Source organism: Protopterus annectens, chromosome 4.part0 (assembly GCF_019279795.1).
Source record: "Protopterus annectens isolate FY-2018-M chromosome 4.part0, PAN1.0, whole genome shotgun sequence".
In the NCBI taxonomy this organism is placed as follows: Eukaryota; Metazoa; Chordata; order Ceratodontiformes; family Protopteridae; genus Protopterus; species Protopterus annectens.
The window spans coordinates 73,815,057-73,843,053 of NC_056733.1; the positions used below are offsets into that span (position 1 = coordinate 73,815,057).

The 27,997-nt window shown below is 42.6% G+C and overlaps 1 protein-coding gene across 1 annotated transcript in view; it reads left to right on the forward strand.

The window, feature by feature from the left end:
* The window catches only part of PRPSAP1 (phosphoribosyl pyrophosphate synthetase associated protein 1), a 785,329-nt gene that overhangs the window by 617,131 nt on the left and 140,201 nt on the right, over positions 1-27,997 (forward strand). Inside the window, exon 8 of the mRNA XM_044068098.1 lies at positions 10,218-10,288. Within this exon, the coding sequence (XP_043924033.1) occupies positions 10,218-10,288 (71 nt within the window). The remainder of the gene's footprint in view (positions 1-10,217; positions 10,289-27,997) is intronic.

A 27,997-nucleotide genomic window follows, 5' to 3' on the forward strand; every position in this document is an offset into this window, starting at 1 on the left:
AGTAGATGTCCTACTGACCACTGTTGCAGTATTCCATGCCACCCTCCATCCCGCCTTCTCTACCTCACTTCTACCTTTATATTCCTCTCCCCCTTTACATTAACCTCTGCTCTGTTACATTGGAACAGCGGAGTTTTTTTTTTTTTTTTTTATAACTTTTCCAGCTGTTCCCCTTCTAGGTGGCCAGTCTCCTGTTTCAGTAGTATTCAGGCGACTAGTTTGGAGATAGTCTGGGGTTCCAGTCTTGCACGTCCATTTATATACCCCAGAGCAAATGAGCTAATGTCATGCATTGGGCGTATGACCTAGGGAAGGTAAAGCTTTGTTAACCCCTCAAAATTTCAGCGGTGACAACCCATATGTAGGAGATCTACTGTTATGGGATATTCCTACACAACTGTACTTTTCTGGGAAAAGAAAGAGGGATACCTCTTTTCCAGAGGGGATTCAAGATTCTGAATTTGAACAGGAAGATGCAGGGATAGATACAGTTTTTTTTTCCTCCAATTTCTGATTCAGACTGAGGAGTAGAGCTCAGTTTTAATTCTCCCTCTGGGGGGTTTCTCTTTCTATGAGACTGTTCTTATAGAATGTGCCAATATGTTCAGTGGGAAAACTCTGAGGTTTCTCAGTCCCTGAGAAAGTAGTGTGAGTTGTTAGAGAAGGGTTTCCAATCCTACACCCATTGCTCCTGTTTTGTTTGTTTTAGAGGATATGTGTGTTACTGCCTGTAGTTTTCCTGATAGTTAGCCAGCTGTTCCTAAAAAGGCAGATAGAATGTATAAAGTTCTTCATTCTTTTAAATTTATGCACACTATTCTGAAACCTGACCCAGCAGCTATAATTCTACTTTATCCCACTGCTGCTAAGCACCTAGTCAATTCCTATCCTCTTCTTTCCGATGTGGATGGGAAAATTATTGATAGGTTTGGGGGAAAAATGTATACTTCCGCAACTTTGATTTCCAGAATTTGTAATTGTTAGGCTTATATGTTAGTTTGTTCTGACTTAATTGTGAAAATATGATGAGGAATGTTGTATCTGCAGTTTCTTTTTGTGAGGAAAAATCTGCTTTAAAAAAAAAAAAAAACATTGTTTCTTCTATTGTACAGGTCACTACTCATTGCTTACAGTGTCTATATGACTGTTGATACTTCTTCCAGGGCTATGGCCACTGGTACTCGTTTGAGGAGGTTTATATGGCTGCATTCTCTGAACCTCCCAGGTGATAAAAAGGAGATCTTACATTCACCCTTGGATAGAAATTTAGTGTTTGACCCCCTCTCTTTTAGAGGTGATCAAAAAGTATGATGAAAAAGGCAAGCTTATTCAGGGAATTTCTAAGATTTTTCACCCCTCCTTTTTCAAATTTTCCAAGGGATATTTTTACCTCCTCATCCAGTTTTGGCAAAAAGCAGAATAAACAGTATCAGCAAAATACAGATTAACTAATGTTAAGATGAAATGACAAGGGGGTTCCAAAAAGAAGTGTGAAAACCTCTCAAAACCAAGGATAGTTCAACAAGCCTGTTTGAGCGACTGTGTGACCTCCTTCCACCCCGGCCTCTTTCTTCTTCCAAAAAGTCCAAATCTCCATTTTTCTGCTTGACAACAGATAATGTCAGACAAATGGGTCCTGAAAATCTTTCATCTAGGTTATAGGTGGCTGTGGGAGGAAATTCCTCCTTTCCAGGAGGTCATTCCTCATACTCCAGATAAGAGTCTTGTTTCCACAGGTTCTTAATCACATGCCATTCCAAGGAGTGATAAAAGTAGTTATTCCTTCCAAGGTGGTGAATATTTTTTATTCATGGATGTTCCTAGTGCCAGAGAAAGAAAATGCTTGGAGACCAGTTATGGGTCTTTCTTTCCTAAATCTGTTTGTGATAATGCCAAAATTCAAAATGATGTCCCTTCAGAACCTGTTACCTGTTCTTCCTCTTCCAAGTTTCCTGGTAAAAATGGACTTAAAATGTTGCTTATCATCACATCCCTATTCATCCAGTCTTCAGACATTTCTTACGGTTTTCTGTGTCTGGATCACATTATCAGATGTTCTTCATGTTTCACTGTTGCAGTCATTACATTTGGGGTAATCCTGCTGGCAGGTTGCCCTCAGTCGGCCTGAATTCCAAAGTCCTGGGTCCTGCGTCGGCTGCTGTCGCCCCTTCCCTGATGTCAGGTCATCACGGGTATAAAAGATGCGGCCGACACCATTTTCTTTAGTCTTTCTTGCCGCGCGGTGCCCGAAGCAGAAGCAGTTCGCAAGTGCTGGTCGGCCGACTTCTGAGATTTTCGTGTTCGAGTTTGAGTTTCAGATCGGAAGTCTTCAATAAAGCTAAGTACCCCATTGGGGAAACTTTTTTCTTGCTCCAGACCGATGTCAGAAAAAGTTAATAATTGTATTTCTTGTGGAAAGCAAATACCTCATAAGAACTTTCATTCTTACTGTATTCCTTGCCTACGCCATGATCACAACGTTGCTGGTTGTCAGTTTTGTGCTAGATTTAACCAACGCACTATTAAGCATCGGTATGATTTTGCTTTAAACTACTTTGGACGCCGGTTTAATTATCCAGAAATGTCGTGGGATAGCCATCCGACTACCGGAGTTCACAAAAAACGCAAAGAAAAGGAGGGAGATAGACAGCCGAGGCCCAAACCCGACGACAAAGCTTCTCCTAAGCCAGTCTCCCGTTCTCAGTGAGGCGCTTTCGCAGCCCCTGACACCCGCTACTTTAGAGTCGCAACCCGCTACCGACTCCCACGTGGAGTCGGCCATGCTGCTGGAAACTCAAGGTATTAGAGCCTCGGTTACTGTTCCTTCAGATGGGTCCGGAGCTGCTGAGCAGGCACCGGCTTCTAAGGGTGTATTCAGACCTAAGCATCTTTACATTAAGCCAACCTCAGCTTCAAAGGCAAAGACTAAAGCACCTTCTAAAGCAAAGAAACAAACTCGAGACACGTGGACAGGCCTGTATGCCCAAAAAACAGATGCTCAAAATGGCCGAAGACTTAATTACCTTGATCAGGGGTTCCCATCCCCCTCCTGATAAGAGGCCTAAGCAAGAGACTGACTATGAATCTTCAGATCAGGTTTCTATTTCTTCTGATTCCTCTTCTGATCAGGAATATTCTCTTCCCCCCATGAGGATTCTGATGCTGAAGAATCTATTCCTTCAGCTTCTCCTCCAGAGGACTATTCTTTTGGGGAAACCTTGCATACCATGAGGGAACATTTCCACTGGGAGAGCCAAGATTTCTCAGAATCTAAAAAGAGGCTCAGGGATTTCCTTTTACTTCCTCAACACAGGCCACTAGCCCATCCCACCAGTGTTAGATATTGCAGATGATGTGTTTTCAGAGTCTAGTCTTACCCCTGACTCCTTACCTCCAGCTCCTGTTAAGCCTGACAGATATTACAGGGTTCCTGACTCTCATAAATTCCTTTTTAAAAACCTTGCTGCAGACCCAGAAACTATTTCACAGAGTCCCAAAGGAGTTAAGGCTACCGCTGCAAAAAACCCTACCCCCTCTGACAGAGATTCTAGGGCACTGGATAGATGGGGAAAAAAGGTTTACACATCTGCAACCTTGGCTATAAGGGCCTTAAACTTTGAGTTTCATATGCTCAAATATCAGCAACATGTCATGGCATTGCTTAAACAGAAAATGTTATTAAACTCTGAATGTGCAGAAAACAAGGAAATGCAGGATTTATTGCATGCAGCTGAACAAGTTGAAAAGCATACTTTGCAGTGTGGTTTTGATTCTTTGGAGGCCTCCTGCAGGGCCGTAGTTACGGGTTCTGTAATTAGGAGACATGCTTGGTTAAAGGAACAAAATCTGCCTGATCATGTCAAAGTTAAATTTTTAGATGCACCTTTACAGCATGATACTCTGTTTGGTGTTAAGGCAGAAGAGGTGTTAAAGAAAATGGAGGACAAGGCTAAATCTATGCAAACTGTCAAAGATTTTTTACAAGTACAGCCACCAACGTTTAGTAGACACTGGCCTACAAAGAATTGGTCCTTTCTTGTGTCAGACAGACCTCAAAGGGGCAGATCCAGATGCCCTAGAGGCAGAACCCAGGCGCAAGGTTCCTACAGGTCAAAGCAATGGGGTGCTTCTACCTCCAAAGTTGGAGAAGACAAATCACAACCTTACAGGAAACGGTCCCAATGACTTTCCCCTGCCTGCACCAAGCACTTATCTCCTGACAGCACCCTTAGGGGGTAAATTAGCACTTTTTTCTCAAAATTGGCACATTATAACCCAGGATAAGTGGGTTCTAAATATCGTGTCACAAGGGTACAAATTCCATTTCCATACTCTGCCAAAGGCAAATGGCTGGCCAGATCTGCCAAAAAATCAATGGGCAGAGGCACAAAATCAAGTCTCATCCCTCATGGACATGGGGGCTATTCAACAAGTACCAGAGCAAGAGCAGGGATAAGGATTTTACTCAAGACTGTTCTTGGTACCCAGAAAGGACAAGACGTGGAGACCAATATTGGACCTATCTATTCTGAACACTTTCCTGGATATACCAGAATTCAAGATGATGACTTTGCAGCAGCTTCTGCCCATTCTGGGCAAGAACGCTTGGCTGGTGAATCTAGACTTAAAAGAGGCATACCTGCATGTCCCAATCAGACAATAATGCAGAAGATACCTCAGATTCAAGGCTGGCTCGATGCATTACCAATTCTCTGCACTGCCCTTTGGCTTGTCTACTGCTCCCAGGGTCTTTACAAAGTGCCTGGCACCAGTAATTGCATTCTGCAGACAAAGAGGAATACAAATATATCCTTACTTGGACGACTGACTAATTCAAGCAGAGGACATGGACATTATTCTACAGCATCTGGCGTTTGTGAAAAGACTTCTAACATGCCTAGGGTACACAGACAATGAAAATAAATCAAAACTAGTACCCTCTCATAATATTCCTGAATGCAAGCTTAAATACAACTGCCCAGATGGCTTATCTCACGCCAGACAAACAAAGGCAACTGACTACCTATTTCAAAATGTTGGCAACAATGACCCAGTTATCTGCAAGAAAAATTCTGCAGGCTTTGGGCTTCATGGCATCCTGCATCCTACTAATTCCATATGCAAGACTGCATATGAGGAAACTTCAATGGTACCTAAAAAGTGTTTGGACTCAACATTGCCACAGCCTGGAAACAATGATTATTCTCATTCCCTGCCTACAACAGGAGTTTCGATAGTGGGCAAAGGCTTGTCACCAAAACAAGGGACAGCCTTTCACATTACCCCCAGCCAGGCAGACACTAACAACGGATGCATCAGATTATGCCTGGGGGCCCACATGGCAGGAAGATGCATTCAGGGCACATGGTCCTCAACCCAAATGCATCTACATATCAATCAAAAAGAGATGCTAGCTGTTCAGAATGCCCTGACAGCCTTCAAGGACCTACTTCATCCGGGACAACTACTGATAAAGACAGACAACACCATGGTCATGTGGTATATAAACAAGCAGGGGGCACACATTCTTACCCCCTTTGCAGACTAGCCATGACTTTGTGGGACACAGCATTAACTTACCAAGTACATCTGCAGGCACAATTCCTGCCAGGAAGGAAAAATACTCTGGCAGACAAACTAAGCAGAAACATCATGGATCCCCACGAGTGGCAGCTGGATCCACAAGTCTTCAGCATGACAACAAGGAAATGGGTATGCCCGGACATAGATCTATTTGCCTTCCCTCACAACTACCAGCTAAAAAGATTCTGCACAAGGACTTATCACAGACAAGCATGGAAAGTGGACGCCCTATCTTTCAGCTGGAAAAACCTATCAGTATATGCCTTTCCCCCTCTGCCTCTCCTCCCCAAGGTACTCCTAAAGGTCAGACAGGAAAAGCCAAAAATGATACTGATTGCACCAGACTGACCCCGCCAGTACTGGTTTCCAATCCTAAAGAACTTGTCTCAATGCCCAGCTTGGACCTTACCTGAAATACCTCATCTACTGTCCCAGCAAAACAGTCAGATCCTGCACAGCCAACTCAGGACTTTAAACCTGGCCGCATGGCGGATAATGTAGTCATACAAAACTTACCTCTCAGTAAAGCTGTGATGGATGTCATTTTGGAAGCCAGAAGGCCTAGTACTAGAAAATCTTATGCTGGAAAATGGAAGAGATTCTGTGCTTGGAACCAGGCACAAGGAACTGATACAGCTGTGCCAAATATTCCTCAGGTTTTGCAATACTTGAGATGCTGGACAAAGGCCTATCTTTTTCATCTATTAAAATTCATGCTTCTGCCATTTCAGCTCATTACAATACAGAGCCACCAATCTTTTATCATCCCTTATTAAAACAGTACCTCAGAGGAGCCAAAAACTCAAGGCCTCCAAGGAGATCACTAATGCCTGCATGGGACCTCAACTATGTCTTGGAAAAACTCACCCGGCCTCCTTTTGAGCCAGCTGCTACTGCTGATATAAAGTTTTTATCCTGGAAAACAGCTCTGCTCCTAGCAATAACTTCTGCAAGACGAGTTTCAGAGCTACAGGCACTCATGGCTGTGGAACCTTTTATCATTTTTTATCCAGACAGGGTCTCTCTGAGGACAAACCCAACATTTATGCCTAAGGTGGTGTCCAGTGTGGCTCTTAAACTATTCATCTGCCAACTTTTTATCCAAATCCACAGAACAAGGGAGAGAGAATTCTGCATTCTTTGGACGTACACAGACAGCTTAGATTCTACTTGGACAGAACCAAAGTTTTCAGAAAGACAGAGCAATTACTAGTGGCATATGCTGCAGGATCACAAGGAAAGGCCATCTAAAAGCAGACTATTTCAAAGTGGATAGGCCACTGCATTCGTTTCTGCTACTTACACCGTGGCAAGCCAGTGCCTAAGGGCATTAGGCCACATTCAACCAGAGCTGCAGCCACTTCAGCAGCCTTTCTCAGGGGAGCACCAAACAAGGACTTTTTAGAGGCTGCTACTTGGAGTTCAGTGCACACCTTTACAAAGCACTATCATCTGCCACTCTAGTCTAAATCCAGGGCAGGCTTTGCCACTGCAGTTCTGCAGGGTCTCATAGCCGCTCCTAATGCTGTTTAGCTCTAGCCTCCCAACCATAGCTTTGGGAATCTACCCAAATGTAATGACTGCAACAGTGAAACACGAAGAACATAGTACAGTTGTGTACACTTACCATATATGTAGATGTTCGAGTGTATTCACTGTTGCAGTCCAGGTTACCCACCCGCCACCCACCTTTTTTCTTCTGATGGAACCTGTCTTTCCTTCTCTGATTTATACAACCTATGTGGTGTATTTGCTTGTAGATGAAGGTAAAATTTATTATATATATATATATATATATATATATATATATATATATATATATATATAAATTTTGGCTACCCTTTTAGGAGGCACCTGACATCTGGGGCAAGAAAAACTAAAGAAAATGGCGTCGGCTGCATCTTTTATACCCCTGACAATCTGATGTCAGGGAAGGGGCGACAACAGCCTACGCAGGACCCAAGACTTTGGAATTCAGGCCGACTGAGGGCAACCTGCCAGCAGGATTACCCAAATGTAATGACTGCAACAGTGAATACACTCGAACATCTACATTTATGGTAAGTGTACACAACTGTACTTTCTTTGCCTTACCCTTTGGACTATCAGCTGCACCAAGAGTGTTCGCAAACTGCCTAGCTCCAGTTATAATTCATTTCAAGCTACAGGGCACACGCATTTTTCCATATTTAGATAACTTGGACATCTTTGCAGAGTCTTTTTCAAAGTGTCAGGAATCTCTCTTTTGGGGGAGAGATCTTTTACACAATCTAGGATTCCAAAAGAACATTCAAAAGTGTTTATTGACTTACTCACACAGGATTGTGTTCCTGGGATGTCAGCTAGACACCTCAATTCAAATAGTTTTTCTTCCAGAGGAGAAAAATTAGATCTATATCTAGATATATGTCTGAGGTTTTTCCAGTCAGACTTCGGTATTGCCAAGGAATGCGTCAGGATCTTGCGTTTCATGGCATGTATGATTTTCATTATAACCATGGCAAGACTCCATCTGAGAATGATACAGTGGTATCTGAAATCTCTTTGGTCCCAGCGCCAAGATCCTTTATCTTTTCAAATCCCATTGCTGGGGGTTGTCGGAAAAGGAATCATTTAGTGGAGGCAACAGATATCCTTAAATACAGGTGTCCTCTTCCCTCCCTCACTGCTCCAAAGCAGTCAGTCACCACACACACTTAGGGCTTTGCTTGGGGAGCAGTTTCAGGATGGATAAAAGTGCAAGGTGTTTGGAACACTAGAGACAGATGTAAGTGCATAAATGTAAAAGACATGCTTGCTGTAATCAAGGCACTCTACTCTCTGAATTACCTTTGATCCCTTGGACCTTTTCAGGTTGTTACAGACAATGCCATAACCATGTGGTACATGAACAAGCAAGGGGGAACCATTCTGTCAGAGCAAAATTGTATGGCAGACAAGCTGAGCAGGACAACAGCAGACCTACATGAATGGAAAGTAGATCAAGGAGTTTTCCAAGATTTGATCCATCTATGGTGAGTTCCTCAAGTAGATCGATTTTGCCTCCTCTGAACAGTTTTTTTTTAATGGTCGGGGCAATTACCACAAGCTTCCTCACAAGCTGGATGTTTTCACATAACAGCGGTTTTGATACACCCTGACATCAGTCAACTTCACCTGACTGCCTGGATGATGGGGTCTTAATTCCTTTTAAGCACTTGTTTACTAAGGGCATGCAGCAGGTATTAATGGAGGCAGGAAAACCTGCTACTAGAAATCCTATATTAACAAATGGAAAAGGTTTCATAGTTGGTCCCAGCAACATAACCAGCACCCATTCTGGGCTTGTTCTCTAGTTTTACAATAGTTGTGTGAGTTACTATCCTATGGCCTTTCTTGTTTCTCTGTCAAGGTTCATTTATCGACCATTTCAGTATGGCATGTCTGCTCATGGGTCCTCCTCTTTGAGTGCAGTCTCATGTCAAAATGTTTTTGAAAGGGGTTTTGCATAAGAGGCCTCCAGGAAAACCTGGGGGGCCCCTCTTTGGGATCTAAATTTTCCTTCAGGGAAGCTAACGCTTGATGCATTTAATCAGTTAATTTGAGGTCCTTAACATGGAAAACAGTTTCACTGATTGCTGTGACCTCTGCAAGAAAGGTATCTGAGTAGCAAGCTCTTATGGTGAGTCAACACTATCTCATTTTCCATAGGGACAGGGTTTCTTTGAGAAGTATTTCTTCTTTTATGCTTAAAGTGGTACCAAACTATTATCCATCTAACTGTTTTCTTTCCTGAACCTAAAAATAAGGGAGAAAGTATACTCAGTACCTTGGATGTCCACAGACAGCTTAGAAATAAATATTTCAGATCTTCAAATGAATCATTCAATTTTTGAGGAAGTAAGAAGAAGGTTTAACATGTGTCAAAACAGACTATTTCCAAATGGTTGTCTAAGGCTTTTACCTTTTGATATACTCACCTTAACAATACTATTCCAGGCAAGGTCAAGTTCCACTCTACCAGGGCCTTGGCTTTATCTATGGCTTTTTGGAAAGTGTTTGGTTCATACTTCTGCAGAGCACTATAAGCTTGATTCCTTCTCTAGGTGCAGATCAGTCTTTGCTAGGAGCATTCCCCAGGGGCTCCTGGACTCTTCACCTTCCACCTCCTAAATGTACTAACATAGGATAATCTGCCCTTGTAGCTAAAGCTACTGTAGCAAAGATCAATATAATGAACATAAGTAAACTCACCATAATATTAGATGTAGAGCAATTTCTAGTTTTTTACATTTTTAGTATTTGTTGAATTTATAAACTTAATATTCTTTTCCTGTAGAAAAGTTTGAGTGTTCCTGTCAAATTTAGATAAGCTAGTGGCAAACGGTATGTCACGCAGAAGTTGATTCCATAGCAGGATCCATTAAGAAAACAGTTTTATCACCAGTGTAATTTTTACTTGGTGGGTTAGAAAGGTTCAGTATGAATGAGTTTGAGAAATGGAGGGTACAAATGCATGGAGTAGAGTGAAGCAACTGAACTATGAGGAACACTATTTGAGATGCCTGTTTTAAGATCTGTAGAGCACACTTCTTTGTGTTAAGCTTTAAACCATAGCTTTAATGACGGAGTTTCTTTCCTTTGTTATTTATTAGTGATGATGGCCAAAGAGAAACCACCTATAACTGTTGTTGGGGACGTTGGAGGAAGGATCGCCATTATAGTGGTAAAGTAAAATATTTAAGTATCTGATATATTGTTGAACAATTTAGTTCCATGTGTGAAACCTTTTTCATAAATCAGGAAAGTATGAGTTAGAATCACACAATGTTCATATTTTATCTGTGTTTTTTTATCACATTTGTCTTGAGCCATAGTGATATTTGCTGAAAGTTTATTTTAATTAATTTTTTGTTTCACCAAAGACCCTGCCCATTACCACTCATGTCATCCTTACTTCTGGTTCAGTCCCATTTATTTTTATTTTATTTATTGTTTTGTGTACAGGGAAAGTCCAACAGGGTACAATCCCCTTTTCAGCAGGTATCTGGGGAGAAAAGGTACATATAGTACAAATTATATAAAATGTAGATTAAGTGCAAGCACAGACTTTTTCTACAAATGTATACATTCACAAATCATTTCGTGAGTAAGATATACTGTTATAGTACCAGTCAGTGTAGACAGGATGTTAGCTGAAATAGAAGTAAAAGTATGGTAGATAACTTCAAAGGTCAGTAAAATTAGGAAGCAAAACTTACCAAATGGATGTCCAATGTGAAGTTAGAGCAGGGTAGTAGGTAAGATGCAATAAAAACAATGACAGTGGATTAGTGGATGGAAGTAAATATTTGTAGTGGAATATTAAATATATACTGTAGAGAAGAAAAGTAGATAAGCAGAAAGCATGTTGGCTAACCAGCAGAGCCCTGATTCAGAAAGGTGAAATTTTAGTAAGGACTTTAAGGACTTGTGAGAGAGGTCCTGTTTTAATGAGAGCATGATGGAATTCTAAATTTTGGTGAAAAAGTTGAGTAAAGAGAATCACCTACTAAAGTGTAAGATTTTGAAATGAATAGGAGTAGGCTATCAGTAGAAAATAGGAGTGTAGAAGGGGACTGTTACACGAATTTAGTAAAATAGAGGCAGTTATTTGGCTTATAGATAATGCTATGCATGTGAGGAGTTGTGAGTAAGACAAGGAGAGAGGTAATTATAAACTAGTTCAGCTCTTTAAGAGCTGCACAGTGCTGAGCCCTTTTTGGTATTTGCTGCTAATTTAGCTGCCTTGTACCATTGATCCAGCTTCACTAGCAGGTATCTTGTATGTTTGTGAATACTGGAACAGAGTAAAGGTGGGTGAGAAGAAGTACAGTTGAGTTAGAGGCCAAGTGTTTTCTGGCAGGGTCTGTCAGGAAGTGTCTGATCCTATAGAAAGTGCTTGTTTTTGGTTATTTTTTTTTCACATTAGGTTGTGGTAATCAGATTTCATATTTTCATTTGCATAAACACCTAATAGTTTTGTACGTGACACAAGTTCAGTTGTCGTGTTATGTGAAGAAACTATTTGGAAGTATTTTTGTTGCCGAGTGTTGTCCAAGGCGGGAGTAAAGAGAATATTTTTCATTTTATTGGGATTTGAGAAGTAGCTGAGAGTCAGTTAACAAAGTTTTTATTGAGATAAAAGTATGTGGATTTTTTGTGAAGTTTGTGTAGGTTTTGAGCACAGCAGGTGATAGTAGTATCATCAGAGTACTGGACAATAAAGCTGGATTTACTGGCTGTAGATAGGTTATTGTTGAAGATGTTACAATGTCTTATGAAGTTTCTTGCAACTGTTATTACTTGCCTCTTCTAATGGCTTCATACCTCTTAATATAATGATATGCTGCTATCCCTGTAGCATAAGCCATTTCAGTCATTATGTCTTATCCATAAAGCTGTGCTAAGCATAACTTCATTTTTCCATTCATGTTTTGACATTGTAAACTGCTTTTTGACCTAAATGTTTTAGCATATTCTTGCATATGTAAATATCTCTTGTTTATTTCTTATGTGATCCTGTTTACCCAGGCTGTGTCTGCAAATGGCCCACTGAGATCAGTGCACTACCCTGGTGAACAAATATAAATAAATATATAAAAATAAGAGTGTGGGGCCTATGACAGACAATGCATGTGGATATGGGAAGAAAGGTGGAAAACTTGTATTCCATTTGACAGCTTGAAATTAGTTTGAGAGAGAGTTTTGTAACCAGGCCAAGGAGAAATCACTGACTTCAAGGTTAGAAAGTTTGTGAAGGAGGATGGAGTGAGAGATGTCAAAGGTTTTGGGATAGGTCATGAAAGAGCTGGTACTAATCTACTTTTATTTTTATGTTTAACTGTATTAATAATGAAGTCTAGTAGGTCAGTGAGGTACTGTGGTTGGAGCGAAAACTATGCTGTGATGGAGAAAGAAGGGAGTTTTGGGTGATATAGTGAGTCGTTTGAGATTGTATACATTTTTTCTTTACTTTATATAGTGTTGATAGGATAGCAGTTGGTCTGTAGTTAATGAATTCTGTAGAGCTGCCTCCTGCAAGGATAATATGTAGCATTTTTTACAGAGGTGGGATGCATGGGATTCGTTAATGGAGCAGTTTATTATGGTAGAGACAGGGTAGGCTATTGCCTTTGCAGCAATTTTTATATATTCAGCAGGTAAGTTGTCAGTAGCAAGAGAAGTTAGACTTTGGGTTTTTGCTAGTAGTGGTGGAGACTGGTTGGAGAAAGTGTGTGAAAGAGTGGAAGCAGAGAAAGATGTCCAAAGGGTAGATGGTGTTGGGTTGTTTATTGGAGATGAGATAGATTGGGTGAAGTGGGAGTTAGAGGTTGGTAGTGTTTAGATGTTCTTCGTGTTTCACTGTTGCAATCATTACATTTAGGCAATCTGCTGGCAGGTTGCCCTCAGTCGGCCTGAATAACAAAGTCTTGGGTCCTGCGTCGGTTGCTGTCTCCTCTTCCATGATGTCAGATCATCAGGGGTATAAAACATGCAGCCGACTCCATTTTATTCAGTCTTTCTTGCCGCGCGGTGCCCAAAGCAGAAGCAGTTCTCAAGTACCCCGTTGGGGAAACTTTTTCTTGCTCCTTACCGATGTCAGTAAAAGTTAATAGTTGCATTTACTTGTGGGAAGCAAATACCTCATAAGGATTTTCATTTGTACTGTATTCCTTGCCTGGGCCCTGATCAAAACATGCCTTGCTGTCGGTTTTGTGCTAGATTTAACCAACGCACTATTAAGCGTCGGTATATTTTTGCTTCTAAATATTTTGGTTCAAGATTTAATTATCCTGAAATGTCGTCGGTTAGCAATCCGACTACCGGAGTTCATAAAAAACGCAAAGAAAAAGACAGAGACAGACCGTCAAGGTCCAAAACCGACGACAAAGCTTCTCCTAACCAGTCACCAGTTCACCGGTACTCAGTGAGGCGCTTTCGCAGCCCCTGATACCTGCTACTTTTGAGTCGCAGACCTCTACCGAGACCCATTCGGAGTCCGGTATGCTGTGAGATTCTCAAGAGTATTTAACCCACGGATGTCTCTCCCCTGGATGGGTCCAGAGCCGCTGAGCAGGCACCGGCTTCTGAGGGTGTTTCCAGGCCTCAACATTTTTATATTATACTGATGCCAGCAACAAAAACAAGGTCAAAAACATCTGCTATGTCTAAAAAATCAATGCATGAGCTACGTGCTCAGGCCCTTATGCCTAAAAAACAGATGATCAAAATGGCTGAGGATTTAATTACCTTGATCAGGTAATCAACCCCCCCACTAAGAGGCCTAGGCAAGGCACTGATTATGAATCTTCAGATCAGGTTTCCATTTCTTCTGATCAGAAATGTTCTATTCCACCCTATGAGGATTCTGATGCAGAGCATCTCCTCCTGAGGATTACTCTTTTGGAGAGACTTTGCATACTTTAAGGGAGCATTTTCACTGGGAGAGTCAGGACTTCTATGAATCAAAAAAGAGGCTTAGGGATTTCCTTATTCTTCCACAGCATAGGCCTTTGGCAATACCTCCTGTATTAGATATTGTTGATGTGTTTTCGGAATCACGCATGGCTCCTGATTCCCTGCCTCCGGCTCCTAGTAAGCCAGACAGATATTACAGGGTTCCTGACTCCCACAAATTTCTTTTCAAAAATCCTGCTGCTAATCCTGAGACTATTTCTCAGGGTCCCAAGGGTGTAAAGGCCTCTACAGCCAAAAATCCTACCCCTTCTGATAGAGATTCCAGGGCGTTGGATAGATGGGGAAAGAAGGTTTATACGTCTGCAACCTTGGCAATCAGGGCCTTAAATTGCCAGTTTCATATGCTTAAATATCAACAGCATGATGTCCTTCAAGGATGCATCTGCAGTCTTTACAAATGGGTTGTCCTGTCGTCAGGCAGCCCTTCGGTCGGCCGGATTCCAAAGTCTGGGTCTGGCTTCGGCTGGTGTCGCACTTCACCCGACGTCATTGCGGCAGTTATTCGGGTATAAAGGCATCAGCCGACGCCATTTTCCTCAGTCTTTCTTGCCGCGTGGCGCCCGAAGCAGAAGCTGTTCGCAAGTGCCGGTCGGTCAGATCCAGAGATTACTACTGCCGAATACTACTTCGAAGACTTCTATAAAGCTAAGTACCCCGTTGGGGACTCTTTCTTGCCTCAGCCGATGTCAGAGAAAGTTAATAACTGTTTATCTTGTGGGAAACAAATACCTCATAAAGATTTCCACTCCTATTGCATACATTGTTTAGGCCCAGACCACGACGTAGCATCTTGTCTAGCCTGTGCTTCTTTTAACCGGCGGACGCTTAGATGTCGATCGGACTTTGCTGAACAGATTTTCGGCTCCGATTTTGCCTACATTATGCCGTCGGATCCTCCGACTACGCAAATAACCAAGAAACGCAAAGAAAAGGACCGACACTCGCGGTCCGCGGTTTCGGCCGAAACCGCGGTTAAGCAAACCGCGAGTGTCTCGGTTTCGGCCGAGCAAGCGGTTCTTTCTTCAGCCGATGACTTGCCTTCTACCGAGGCCTCTTCTAACCTGGTAGAAACGGCTTCTGAAATCCAACCTTCTGTTGCGGTTTCACAGGATTTATCAGACACCATCCCCCTGGATATTTCTACCCCTGCACGTGGAGCTGCTAGGCCTCCTCCAGCTATGTCTATTAAGGCCTTTGCCAGGGCTAAAGCAGCCAAAGCATCAAAACCTGTGCCTGCCAAGCCCCCCTCTCACAGGCCCAGCACCAGCTCCCATATGCTTTCTTTGGCTGAGGATCTCATCTCTTTAATTCGTGGAGCCCAGCCTCATCCAGACAGGGCCTCTCCCTCCTCCAGAAAAGAGGCCTAGAGCAGAGCCCCCTGAGCCAGTATCCGCAGATGATTCCTCTGATGACTCAGAACATACAGACCCTCCTGAGGCTTCTTATTCTCCTTACGAAGACTCTGATGCTGAGGAGTCCATCCCTTCAGCCTCTCCTCCTGAGGAATTTTCCTTTGGGGAAACTTTGCATGCTATGAGGGAACAATTTCAGTGGCAGGACCAAGATTTCTCAGACTCTAGAAAAAGGCTTAGGACCTTTCTACATTTGCCACAGCATAGGCCTTTAGCTATACCTCCAGTTCTTTCTGTTGTTGATGATGCATTTAATGATGCTTGCACTGCTCCTGATACTTTACCTCCGGCTCCTGCTAAGCCCGATAGGTACTACAGGGTCCTGGACAACACTCATCACCACTTATATAAGGCTCCTTTTGCAGATCCAGAGACTATCTCCCAGGGTCCAAAAGCTGTAGCGGCTACTTCTTCTAAAAACCCCCTCCCCCCTGAAAGGGAATCCAGGTCCTTAGAGAGATGGGGTAAAAAAGTTTACACCTCTGCTACTTTGTCAGCTAGAGCTTTGAACTGCCAATTTCATATGATTCAATATCAAGAGTTTATGCTTGACCAGTTGACTAAAAAGCTGTCCTCTGAAGAATTTTTAGATAAAAAAGTATGTTCAAGAAATGGTACATAACATACAGCAGGTTAGTAACCATTCTTTAAAATGTGGCTATGATGCACTGGAGGCTTCCTTTAGATCAGCCATGACTGGCACAGTTATCAGGAGGCATGCATGGTTGAAAGAACAGGCATTACCAGACCAAGTCAAATCTAAGCTTTTGGATGCACCTATGGACAAGGTCAATTTATTTGGTTCCCCTGCACAGCAGGTACAAAAAAGATGGAAGAGAAAGCAAAATCTGTGCAAACAGTGAAAGATTTCTTGCAAGTTCAACCTCCAAGGTTTAGCAGGAATTGGCCCTCCAAGAATTGGTCCTTTCCAGACTCCTCTAAGGCACAAAGAGGCAGGAATAGGCTCTAGAGGCAGAAACCAATCCAGGGGTGCCTACAGGGGTCGCCAGTGGCAGGGTAACAACCAACGAGGCACGGATACAGCCACCACCACTACAACAACTCAATCACAGTGACTTGGCGGTGGCACCGCCTACCAGGGAACAACTAGAAGCACCTTTAGGCGGAAAGCTAACCTTATTTTCAAGAAACTGGCACTGCATTACAAGAGAAAAATGGATTTTGCAAACTATAGACCAAGGTTACAGATTCCATTTCCATACTCTACCAGGAAAGAGAGGAATGCCGAACCTACCACCTACTCAAAGGACAGAAGCTCTAAAACAAATATCTCAATTATTAAAAATGAGAGCTGTGGAGAAGGTACCATCTATGGAGCAAGGGAAGGGATTTTACTCCAGACTCTTCCTGGTACCAAGAAAAGAAAACAAATGGAGGCCTATTCTAGATCTGTCTGCTTTAAACACATTCCTTATTGTTCCAAAATTCAAAATGCTGACCCTACAGCAGCTTCTTCCCATGCTGGGCAAGGAGTCTTGGCTGGTAACTCTAGATCTCAAGGAGGCATACCTGCACGTCCCCATAAGACCAATTTGCAGAAGATACCTCAGATTTCTTGCAGGATCAGAGCATTATCAATTCTCAGCATTGCTCTTTGGCTTATCTACTGCGCCCAGAGTGTTCACGAAATGCCTGGCATCAGTAATCGCTCATTGCAGACTTCAGGGTATTCAAATCTATCCCTACCTGGACGACTGCCTGATACAAGTGGACAACAAAAACAAACTATCAGAAGACTTACAAGGAGTCATCTACCTGCTGCAAGCCCTGGGATATACAGTCAATACAAAAAAGTCAAGGCTGATTCCATCCCAAAGAATAACCTTTCTGGGTGCAGAACTGGACACATCAAAACAAATGGCATTTCTAACTACAGAAAAGAAAGAGCAACTTCCTCTCTACTTCTTGGCATTAACAAAGCAGAACCATTTAACTGCAAGAAAAGTGCTACAAGCTCTAGGCTTCATGGCATCCTGCATAATACTGGTCCCTCATGCCAGGCTGCATATGAGAAAGCTACAGTGGTACCTAAAGAATTTGTGGTCCCAGCACCAGCACAGCCTAGAAACCAAAATTCCAATGATCCCATGCCTGAAGCAAGAGTTCCTATGGTGGGCTCAGGCCTGCCAATCAAACACAGGATTGCCCTTCTGCAAAAGTCAACCAAGACAAACCATCACGACAGATGCCTCAGACCTCGGTTGGGGGGCACACATGATGGGCAAGTGCATTCAAGGCCTATGGACTCAAGACCAGCTACATCTGCACATAAATCTAAAAGAAATGATGGCAGTGAAATTGGCAATCCAGGCATTGAGACCTTTTCTCCACGAAGGCCAGTTGATGATAAGGACAGACAACACCACAGTTATGTGGTACATCAACAAGCAGGGAGGCACACACTCATACCCTCTATGCCGGCTGGCACTGGACCTATGGGATGTGGCTCTGAGCTACAACATTCAGTTACAGGCAATTTATGTACCAGGGAAGGAAAAAATTCTAGCAGACATATTAAGCAGAACTACAACAGATGCCCACGAATGGATGCTGCATCCGGACATCTTCAAAACCATCACAAGAGAATGGGGACTACCACAAATAGACTTGTTTGCATCCCCATTCAATCATCAGTTGAAGAAATTCTGCACAAGGACTTACCACCCACTTGCTTGGAAGGTGGACTCCCTATCTTTCAGTTGGAAAAGCCTGACAGCATACGCCTTCCCTCCACTTCCTTTGATGCACAAGGTGCTTCTGAAGATCAAAGAGGAACGTCCGAGGATCATTCTGATAGCCCCAGACTGGCCAAGACAACATTGGTATCCACTGCTGAGGAGCATGTCCGGGAACAAATATGGACACTGCCCTGATCCCATTACTGCTAACACAGAACAACTACAACATCCTGCATACAAACCTAAAAACTCTGCAGCTAACTGCCTGGAACATTACATAACAGCAATTAACACAAATTTATCCCAAAGGGTTAAAGACATAATCCTGGAGGCTCGTAGACCTTCAACAAGAAAGAATTATGCAGCAAAATGGAAAAGATATCTCATCTGGAGTACTGCAAAAGGGCAAGATGTGACACTGGTGAACATAGCCAACATCCTGGAGTACTTGGCAGAGCTCTTCCATACAGGCCTGTCCTACTCTTCCATCAAGATACATGCATCAGCTATTTCAGCAGAATACAGCTTGGATCCTCCTGTCTTCTCGATCCTCTGCTCAGACAGTTTCTGAGAGGAATTAAAAATGTGAAACCTCCCAGGAAACCTCCATTGCCAGCATGGGACTTGAACTTTGTGCTAGAAAACTGACTCTTCCTCCTTTCGAACCAGCAGCAACAGCAGAATTACAATACTTATCCTGGAAGACTGCTTTCCTGCTGGCAATAACTTCAGCAAGAAGGGTCTCTGAACTACAGGCATTAATGGCAGTGCAACCCTTCCTAATCTTCCATCAAGATAGAGTGTCCATGAGAACAAATCCTACATTTATGCCTAAGGTGGTATCCAGAGTATCTTTAAATCAGGCTATCCACCTTCCTACATTCTTCCCCAACCCACAGAACAGGGGAGAAAGGCTCTTACATACCTTGGATGTACACAGACAATTACGCTACTACCTGGACAGGACAAAAACAATAGAAAAACTGACCAGCTTCTGGTAGCATATGCAACAGGAAAGGAAGGAAATCTAATTTCTAAACAGACAATCTCCAAATGGATAGGAAATTGCATTAGATTTTATTACTCCTACCATGGAAAGAAAACTCCAGAGAACATCAGGCCTCACTCCACAAGGGCTACAGCCACTACCACAGCTTTCTTACGAGGAGTGGCTACCAAGGACATTATAGAGGCTGCTACTTGGACCTCCGTGCATACATTTGCCAAGCATTATAACTTACCTCTATACTCTAGATCCCGTGCTGGTTTTGCCACTGCTGTTTTGCAAGGGATCCTAACTACACCATAATCTCTTCTCATTTCCTCCTCCCTAGTTTAGCTATGGTATTCTACCCATTTGTAAGACTGCAGATGCATCCTTGAAGGACATAGTACAGTTTTGTACCTACCATAAATGTAGATGTCCGAGAGGAATGCATCTGCAGTCAGGATTACCACCCTCCTTCCCCTCTGAGGTACTCCTAGGGTATTTGCCAATCTTCAGCTAGCTTGGGGGGGGATCTATTATGGTGTATTTGTTTGTATATATGTACATACATGCTTATTTTATGTGTTTGCTCTCTACTATTTGGAAACTTTGGCATTTAGCCATCCAAGAGGGCACCTGGCATCTGGGGCAAGAAACACTGAGGAAAATGGCGTCGGCTGATGCCTTTATACCCGAATAACTGCCGCAATGACGTCGGGTGAAGTGCGACACCAGCCGAAGCCAGACCCAGACTTTGGAATCCGGCCGACCGAAGGGCTGCCTGACGACAGGACAACCCATTTGTAAAGACTGCAGATGCATTCCTCTCGGACATCTACATTTATGGTAGGTACAAAACTGTACATTATGGGCTTACTGAAATAGAAAATTATGTTGATTTCTGATTGTGTGGAAAATAAAGAGTTACAGGAATTATTGCATTCAGCAGAACAGGTTGGAAAGCATACTTTGCAATGTGGTTTTGATTCCTTGGAGGCCTCTTGTAGGGCCGCCGTTACTGGATCTGTGATTAGAAGGCATGCCTGGCTCAAGGAGCAAAATCTGCCTGATCATGTTAAAGCTAAATTGTTGGATGCCCCTTTGCAGCATGATACTCTGTTTGGTAATAAGGCAGAAGACGTTTTAAAGAAAATGGAAGACAAAGCTAAATCTATGCAAACTGTAAAAGATTACTTGCATGTGCAGCCACCCAGGTTCATTAGGCACTAGCCTACTAAAAATTGGTCCTTTCCTGTGTCCAACAGAGCCACTCAGGGCAAATCCAGGCACTCAAAGGGCTCCAGATACCAATCACAGGGTTCTTACAGGTCAAAGCAATGGGGTGCCTCCACCTCCAAATCTGAAGGAAACAAAGCACAACCCTACAGTAAGCAGTCTCAATGACTTTCCTCTACCATCACCAAGCACTTATCTTTTGGCAGCCCCCTTGGGGGGAAACTAGCACTTCATGCTCAAAATTGGCATTTAATTACCCAGGACAGTTGGGTATTAAACATAGTATCCCAGGGGTATAGATTTCAATTCCATGCCAATTCCAAACAGATGGCTGGATCTGCCACAAAACCAGTAGGCAGAGGCCCAGAAACAAGTCATGTCCCTCATGGATATGGGGGCTATTCAACCGGTGCCAGAAAAGGAAAAAGGACAAGGTTTTTATTCAAGACTTTTCCTAGTACCCAGAAAAGACAATTCATGGCGTCCAATACAGGACTTATCAATTCTGAACACGTTCCTGGACATTCCAAAATTCAAAATGCTGACTTTACAACAGCTACTGCCCATGCTAGGCAGGAATGCTTGGTTAGTAACTCTAGACTTAAAAGAGGCATACCTACATATCCTAATAAGGGAATCATGCAGAAGATACCTACGCTTCAAAGCAGGTTTTTTGCATTACCAATTCTCTGCACTGCCCTTTGGCTTATCTACTGTGCCCAGGGTCTTTACAAAGTGCCTGGCACCAGTAATTGCATTCTGCAGACAAAGCATACAAATTTATCCTTATCTGGACGACTGTCTCATTCAAGCAGAGAACAAGGACACTCTTCTTCAACATCTGGCGTTTGTAAAAAGGCTTCTAGCATGCCTTGGGTACACCATAAACGAAAAGAAATCACAACTGGTACCCTCTCAAATAATTACATTCCTGGGTGCAAGCTTGAATACAACTGCCCAGATGGCTTACCTCACGCCAGTCAAAGGCAACTGACAGCATACTTCAAACAAATGGCAACAAAAACCTAGTTATCTGCAAGACAAATTCTGCAGGCTTTGGGGTTCATGGCATCCTGCATCCTACTAATTCCATATGCGAGACTGCATATGAGGAAACTTCAATGGTACCTAAAAAGTTTATGGAGTCAGCATTGTCACAGCCTGGAAACAGTGATTCCTCTCATCCCCTGCCTACAACAGGAGTTTCTTTGGTGGGCAGAGACATGTCACCAAAACTTGACTGTGAGATAAAAAATCCAAAATATGAGGGAGAGCAGCACCTCGCTGGCGCCTTGTTCAAGAGAAATCTTCTTGACCAATGGATGGGAGAGATATTATACCCCATTACCTCAGTGTCAGTGTCACCTCAACAGAGGCAGCAAAAAAATAGGTATAGTTCCCATACTAAAGGGGGTGCGTAAGCTAAGCAACTATAGGGGGCTAGGCAAAAAAAAATGCGGCGGCAGATAGCCTAGTATGAACCTATGAACCTATGAACCTAGAACAAGGGACTGTCATTTACTCTACCCCCTGCCACCCAAACCCTAACTACAGATGCATCAGACTTTGCTTGGGGGGCCCACCTGGCAGGGAGATACATTCAGGGTAAATGGAGCCCAAACCAAATGCATCTGCATATCAACCAGAAAAAGATGATAGCTGTTCAGAATGCTCTGACAGCGTTCAATGACTTACTTCATCCAGGACAACTACTGATAAAGACGGACAACACCACAGTTATGTGGTACATAAACAAGCAAGGGGGGGTACACATTCCTACCCTCTTTGCAGACTAGCCATGGCTTTGTGGAACACAGCATTGACTTACCAAATACATCTTCAAGCTCAATTCCTGCCAGGAAAGCAAAATACTCTGGCAGACGACCTAAGCAGAAATCTTATGGACCCGCAGGAATGGAAACTGGATCCACAAATCTTCAGCATGTTAACACAGAAATGGGAGAGCCCAGACCTAGATCTATTTGCTTCTCCCCAAAATTATCAGTTGGACAAATTCTGCACAAGAACTCATCACAAAAAAGAGTGGAAAGTGGATGCTCTGTCCTTCTGCTGGAAAAAAACTATCAGTCTATGCTTTTCCCCCTCTACCTCTACTCTCCAAGGTCTTACTAAAAGTCAGACAGGAAAAAACAAAAATGATCCTAATTGCTCCGGACTGGCCTCGCCAGCACTGGTACCCGCTTCTAAGGAATATGTCTCACCTGCCTCCATGGTACTTGCCTCAAATACCTCATCTACTGTCTCAGCAGAACTATCAAATTCTGCATACTCAACTCCAAACTCTGAATCTTGCACCATGGCTAATCAACTAATTATTCAAACAACACCTCTCAGTAAATCTGTGATTGATGTCATTTTGGAAGCCAGAAGGCCTAGTACTAGAAAATCTTATGCTGATAAATGGAAGGGATTCTGTGCTTGGAACCAAGCACAAGGAATAGACACAGCAAAGCCCAATATTCCTCAGATTTTACAATATTTGACTGAGATGCTTGACAAGGGCTTATCTTTTTCTTCAATAAAAATCCATGCCTCTGCCATCTCTGCTCATTACAACACAAAGCCTCCCCTATTTTCTCATCCACTGCTTAAACAGTATCTTAGAGGGGCCAAAAATTTAAGGCCACCCAGAAGAGCACCAACTCATGCATGGGACCTCAATTTTGTGCTGGAAAAACTCACCCTGCCTCCTTTTGAACCAGCAGCAACTGCGGATATAAAATTTGTATCTTGGAAAACAGCTTTCCTTTTGGCAGTCACTTCAACAAGAAGGGTTTCAGAACTACAGGCTCTTAACCAGACCATTCAGCTGCCAACATTTTACCCAAATTCGCAGAACAAGGGGGAGCAAATTCTGCACTCATTGGATGTACACAGACAACTAAGATTCTACTTAAATATGACCAAATCTCTAAGAAAGTCTGAGCAACTACGGGTAGCATTTGCTGCAGGGTCAGAGGGGAAGGCTATATCAAAGCAGACTGTTTCTAAATGGATAAGCCACTGCGTTCATTTCTGCTATTTTCACTATGGTAAACCGGTGCCCAAGGGGATCAGATCACATTCCACCAGGGCTACCTATACTTCAGCAGCTTTACTCAGAGGTGTCCTAACCAAAGACATTCTAGAAGCTGCTGCTTGGAGCTCTGTTCATACCTTCACAAAGCATTATCATTTACCTCTCTTCTCCAAATCCAGGGCAGGCTTTGCCACTGCAGTTCTGCAGGGCCTTATAGCTGCTCCTAATGCTGTTTAGTTCCATCCTGCCATCCATAGCTTTGGGATTCTACCAAAATGTAATGAGTGCAACAGTGAAACACGAAGAACATAGTACAGTTGTGTACACTTACCATAAATGTAGATGTTCGAGTGTTTTCACTGTCGCAGTCCGGGTTACCCACCCGCCATCCCCCTTTCTGTACCTTTTCTTTCCTTCACTATACTCAAAAGCCTTTGTGGTGTATTTCCTTTTAGTTGAAGGTAAAGTTTATGTTTCTAAAAGTGCAATTATATATTTACTGTTTAGTTATATATATATTTTTGCTCCCCATTTGGGGGGCACCTGACATCTGGGGAAAGAAAAACTGAATAAAATGGCGTCGGCTGCATGTTTTATACCCCTGACGACCTGACGTCATGGAAGAGGAGACAGCAGCCGACACAGGACCCAAGACTTTGTTTGTTATTCAGGCCAACTGAGGGCAACCTGCCAGCAGATTACCCAAATCTAATGACTGCAACAGTGAATACACTCGAACATCTACATTTATGGTAAGTGTACACAACTGTACTTTATCAGGCTGTGGTTGGGTATTGTGGGTGGGAGCTGAGCGATGCAGCGTGGTCATAAAGTTTTGTTTATAGAGGATCAGAATGATTTTTTTTTAAAGATTTTTTTCAATTGAGATCTTTGTAATTGTGGATTTCATTGCGGTTTCTGAGGTATCTAAAATATTGAAGGCTTGTCTAGGTTCTATTTAGAGTCCAGACTTCCGAGATTTTGTCTCCCTGTTTCCTAAGTAGTTTTGTACTTCTTGTTAGGGGCTGGGTTGGCTTTGGCTTGTTTAGTTCTGAGGGAGGAGGGCTAACTCATTTAAAATATTAAGGGATGTTTTATTCAACTACAGCTTCATCTAGTAGGAGTTTGCGGGGATTTAAAATAGAGACAGATTTGTCTCTGTGAATGTGGGAGAGGTTGTTGTACCATACTGAGGCAATGTTCTTGTTTATGGATGTTAATAAAGATTTGGCGGTGGTCACTTGTGACATGCAGGGAGCCTGAGGAGGAGATGTTGTTTTGGGAAGAGGTGAGTGGCCAATCTGTAATTGTAACTTGGTTTCTGTTTTTGTTATAGCGAGTGGTAGAGTTGTGTGAAACAGTGTAGGTTTATCGTATTGAGACAGAGCTGTGAGTTGAGAGCCATTTGATGTTGAAGGTAACCAAGAATTACTTTTTCATGTGGGATGTTACAAGAGACCCAAGAGATAAGTCTTCAGTTGTATTGATGTTATTGCACCGAGGGGTATAAATACCAGTTATTGATAAAGATTTGTGGTTGCTAAGCTTAAGGTTTGTGATAAGAGTTTCTGCATTATTGAATTGTGGCGGGGTGAAAGAAGAGAGGGTAAGCCAGAGTATACTTTAGTGGAGAACTGCATTACCTTGTGCTTTTTTGTAATTTTTGTCAGCTCTTAAAATATTGTATTATTATATTATTAATTAATTATTAATTAATTAATTAATTAATTATTATATATTAATATATTATTATATATTAATAAATATTGTAAAATTTTTTAAAATTCACCTTCCCCAGCGCACATCTTCTGCCCCCAAACGAGCTGCTGGCTTGCTCACAGGCGTGTGTCTACATCCCTGATCACCTTGTATCAATATATCAGCCTGTCCTCTGTTGCTGTGTGTGTGCCTTTGCTCACCTGGTGTGGTTCCTGCCCTGTGAAACTCCCAACTTCTGAAGCTATCACAGCTTTTGGACCCTAACAAACCTTCTGAAGCACACTTAAAGTCTGCCTAAAGACTGCTATATCAGCCTGTCCTCTGTTGCTGTGTGTGTGCCTTTGCTCACCTGGTGTGGTTCCTGCCCTGTGAAACTCCCAACTTCTGAAGCTATCACAGCGTTTTTGGACCCTAACAAACCTTCTGAAGCACACTTAAAGTCTGCCTAAAGACTGCTATATCAGCCTGTCCTCTGTTGCTGTGTGTGTGCCTTTGCTCACCTGGTGTGGTTCCTGCCCTGTGAAACTCCCAACTTCTGAAGCTATCACAGCTTTTTGGACCCTAACAAACCTTCTGAAGCACACTTAAAGTCTGCCTAAAGACTGCTATATCAGCCTGTCCTCTGTTGCTGTGTGTGTGCCTTTGCTCACCTGGTGTGGTTCCTGCCCTGTGAAACTCCCAACTTCTGAAGCTATCACAGCGTTTTGGACCCTAACAAACCTTCTGAAGCACACTTAAAGTCTGCCTAAAGACTGCTATATCAGCCTGTCCTCTGTTGCTGTGTGTGTGCCTTTGCTCACCTGGTGTGGTTCCTGCCCTGTGAAACTCCCAACTTCTGAAGCTATCACAGCGTTTTTTGGACCCTAACAAACCTTCTGAAGCACACTTAAAGTCTGCCTAAAGACTGCTGTATGTATTTACACCTCTATCTTGCAAACTTTTGTGTGGTGTTTGTATGTGGTCTAGGATAAGGCCCTGCCTCGTGTCTGCCAGCGGCTTCCCAGCATCCAACGCTCTAGTTTTCTCCTGTCCAATTCTGAACCAACTGTTAGCTCTTTCAGACTGTAATACTACTATACTCTTTTAGGTACAGACTTCCCCTTGCAGTTTGATCTGCCCTCCAGAATTGTAACTCAGAGTATCTCTTTACTCTCTCCACAGACTTCACTAACTCACCCTTCCAAACTATACTACTTAGTCTCTCTTATATCTTGACTGATTGTTTTCACTCCTGCTCTTTTCTTTCTCTGTTCTCACTCCCTACCCTACCCCCAATTCCCACCACCCCAGTGGTCCTACCTTTATACTTCTATGACCACACCCTCTTATCTAACACCCAATTACAACTTGACACCAATTACTCTTATCCTAACACACCCACCCAGCAATTAGCTTACTCTACCCTCACATTTCCACTGTAGGTCTCATACTCACTCCACTACATTCTTAGTTCTTACCCTACCTAATATTACTTCCTATCTCTTACATTCCTCATACATCTTCACTCTTTACCACTTCCACTAACCTATATTATCACAGCTTTTCACTTCCTACTCTCAATCTCTACTATACTCTACCTCATAAACTAACCTTTACCAGTTCACATAGAATCCCAACAGCTGCTCTCAAATACTCTCTTTCCCTCCACAGCATCACTTGCTCTATACTCTTTTCCACTTCAGGCACTTTAACATAACCTCACTCCAAGTCTCTCTACTTTTGATATCTTGCCTATTTATATACTAGCTCCAAATCTACTCTTCTCACATTCAATCATGATAACTATTTCCAGACACACCCTACAAAAGGCTATACTCTTAACTTCATTTGCAGTACTCCTTACCACCACTTACCTAATCACCTTATTTGAAATAAAAAACCTCTACCTGCATAACTACTCACAAAACAACCCTTAACAACCCACTAGCCCAAGCTCACATCAATATCACCTCCACCTCCAACTACCTACAAGCTAAATATCACAGACTTACTCCCATAAAACTGAATCACCCTGTAGCAAAAAAATTAAAAATCCTACCCATCCTTAATCACAGCCACATACTTGCTCTCAAATATTCCTCCTTACAAGCTGGTGACATCCACCCTAACCCTGGCCCACCTAAACCTAACTTTCCATCTACTACACACTCTCCACCCAACTCCCCTGATACCCTACTTAATTTTCCTAACTCCTTAAAAATTGGACATCTTAACATTCGAAGCTTAAATAACAAAATAACTAATCTCCATGCCCTTCTCAGTACTTACTCATTTGATATTTTCTGCCTCACAGAAACTTGGTTAAAACCTACGACCTCTGACAATGAAATAACCCCACCAGGATATAACATACTAAGAAATGACAGATTAAAACGTAAAGGAGGTGGAGTGGCCTTACTCTTTAAAAACAATCTTCTTATATCCTCTATACCCCATAACCCAACCCAAGATAACTCAGCTGAAATCTTGATGTCTAAATTTCAAATCAACTCCAACAAAGCTATATACATATTCTGCATCTACCTACCCCCTGGCCACAACATTACTAATATAGAAGATACCCTCTCCTGGATTTCCTCAACATACCCACAAGAAACTATTATTCTAGGAGACCTCAACACTGACTGGTATAGTATCAACAATAATAATCCCTCTTCTTATATCAACCTACATAACTTTAAACAAACTATTACCTCGACTACTAGAATCAACAAACCCAACAACAAAGAGACCATCCTAGACTGGATTCTAGTCAATAAACAAAGAGAAAACTATCAAGTAGGAACCCTGCCAGATGATATCAGTGACCACTTGCCCACAT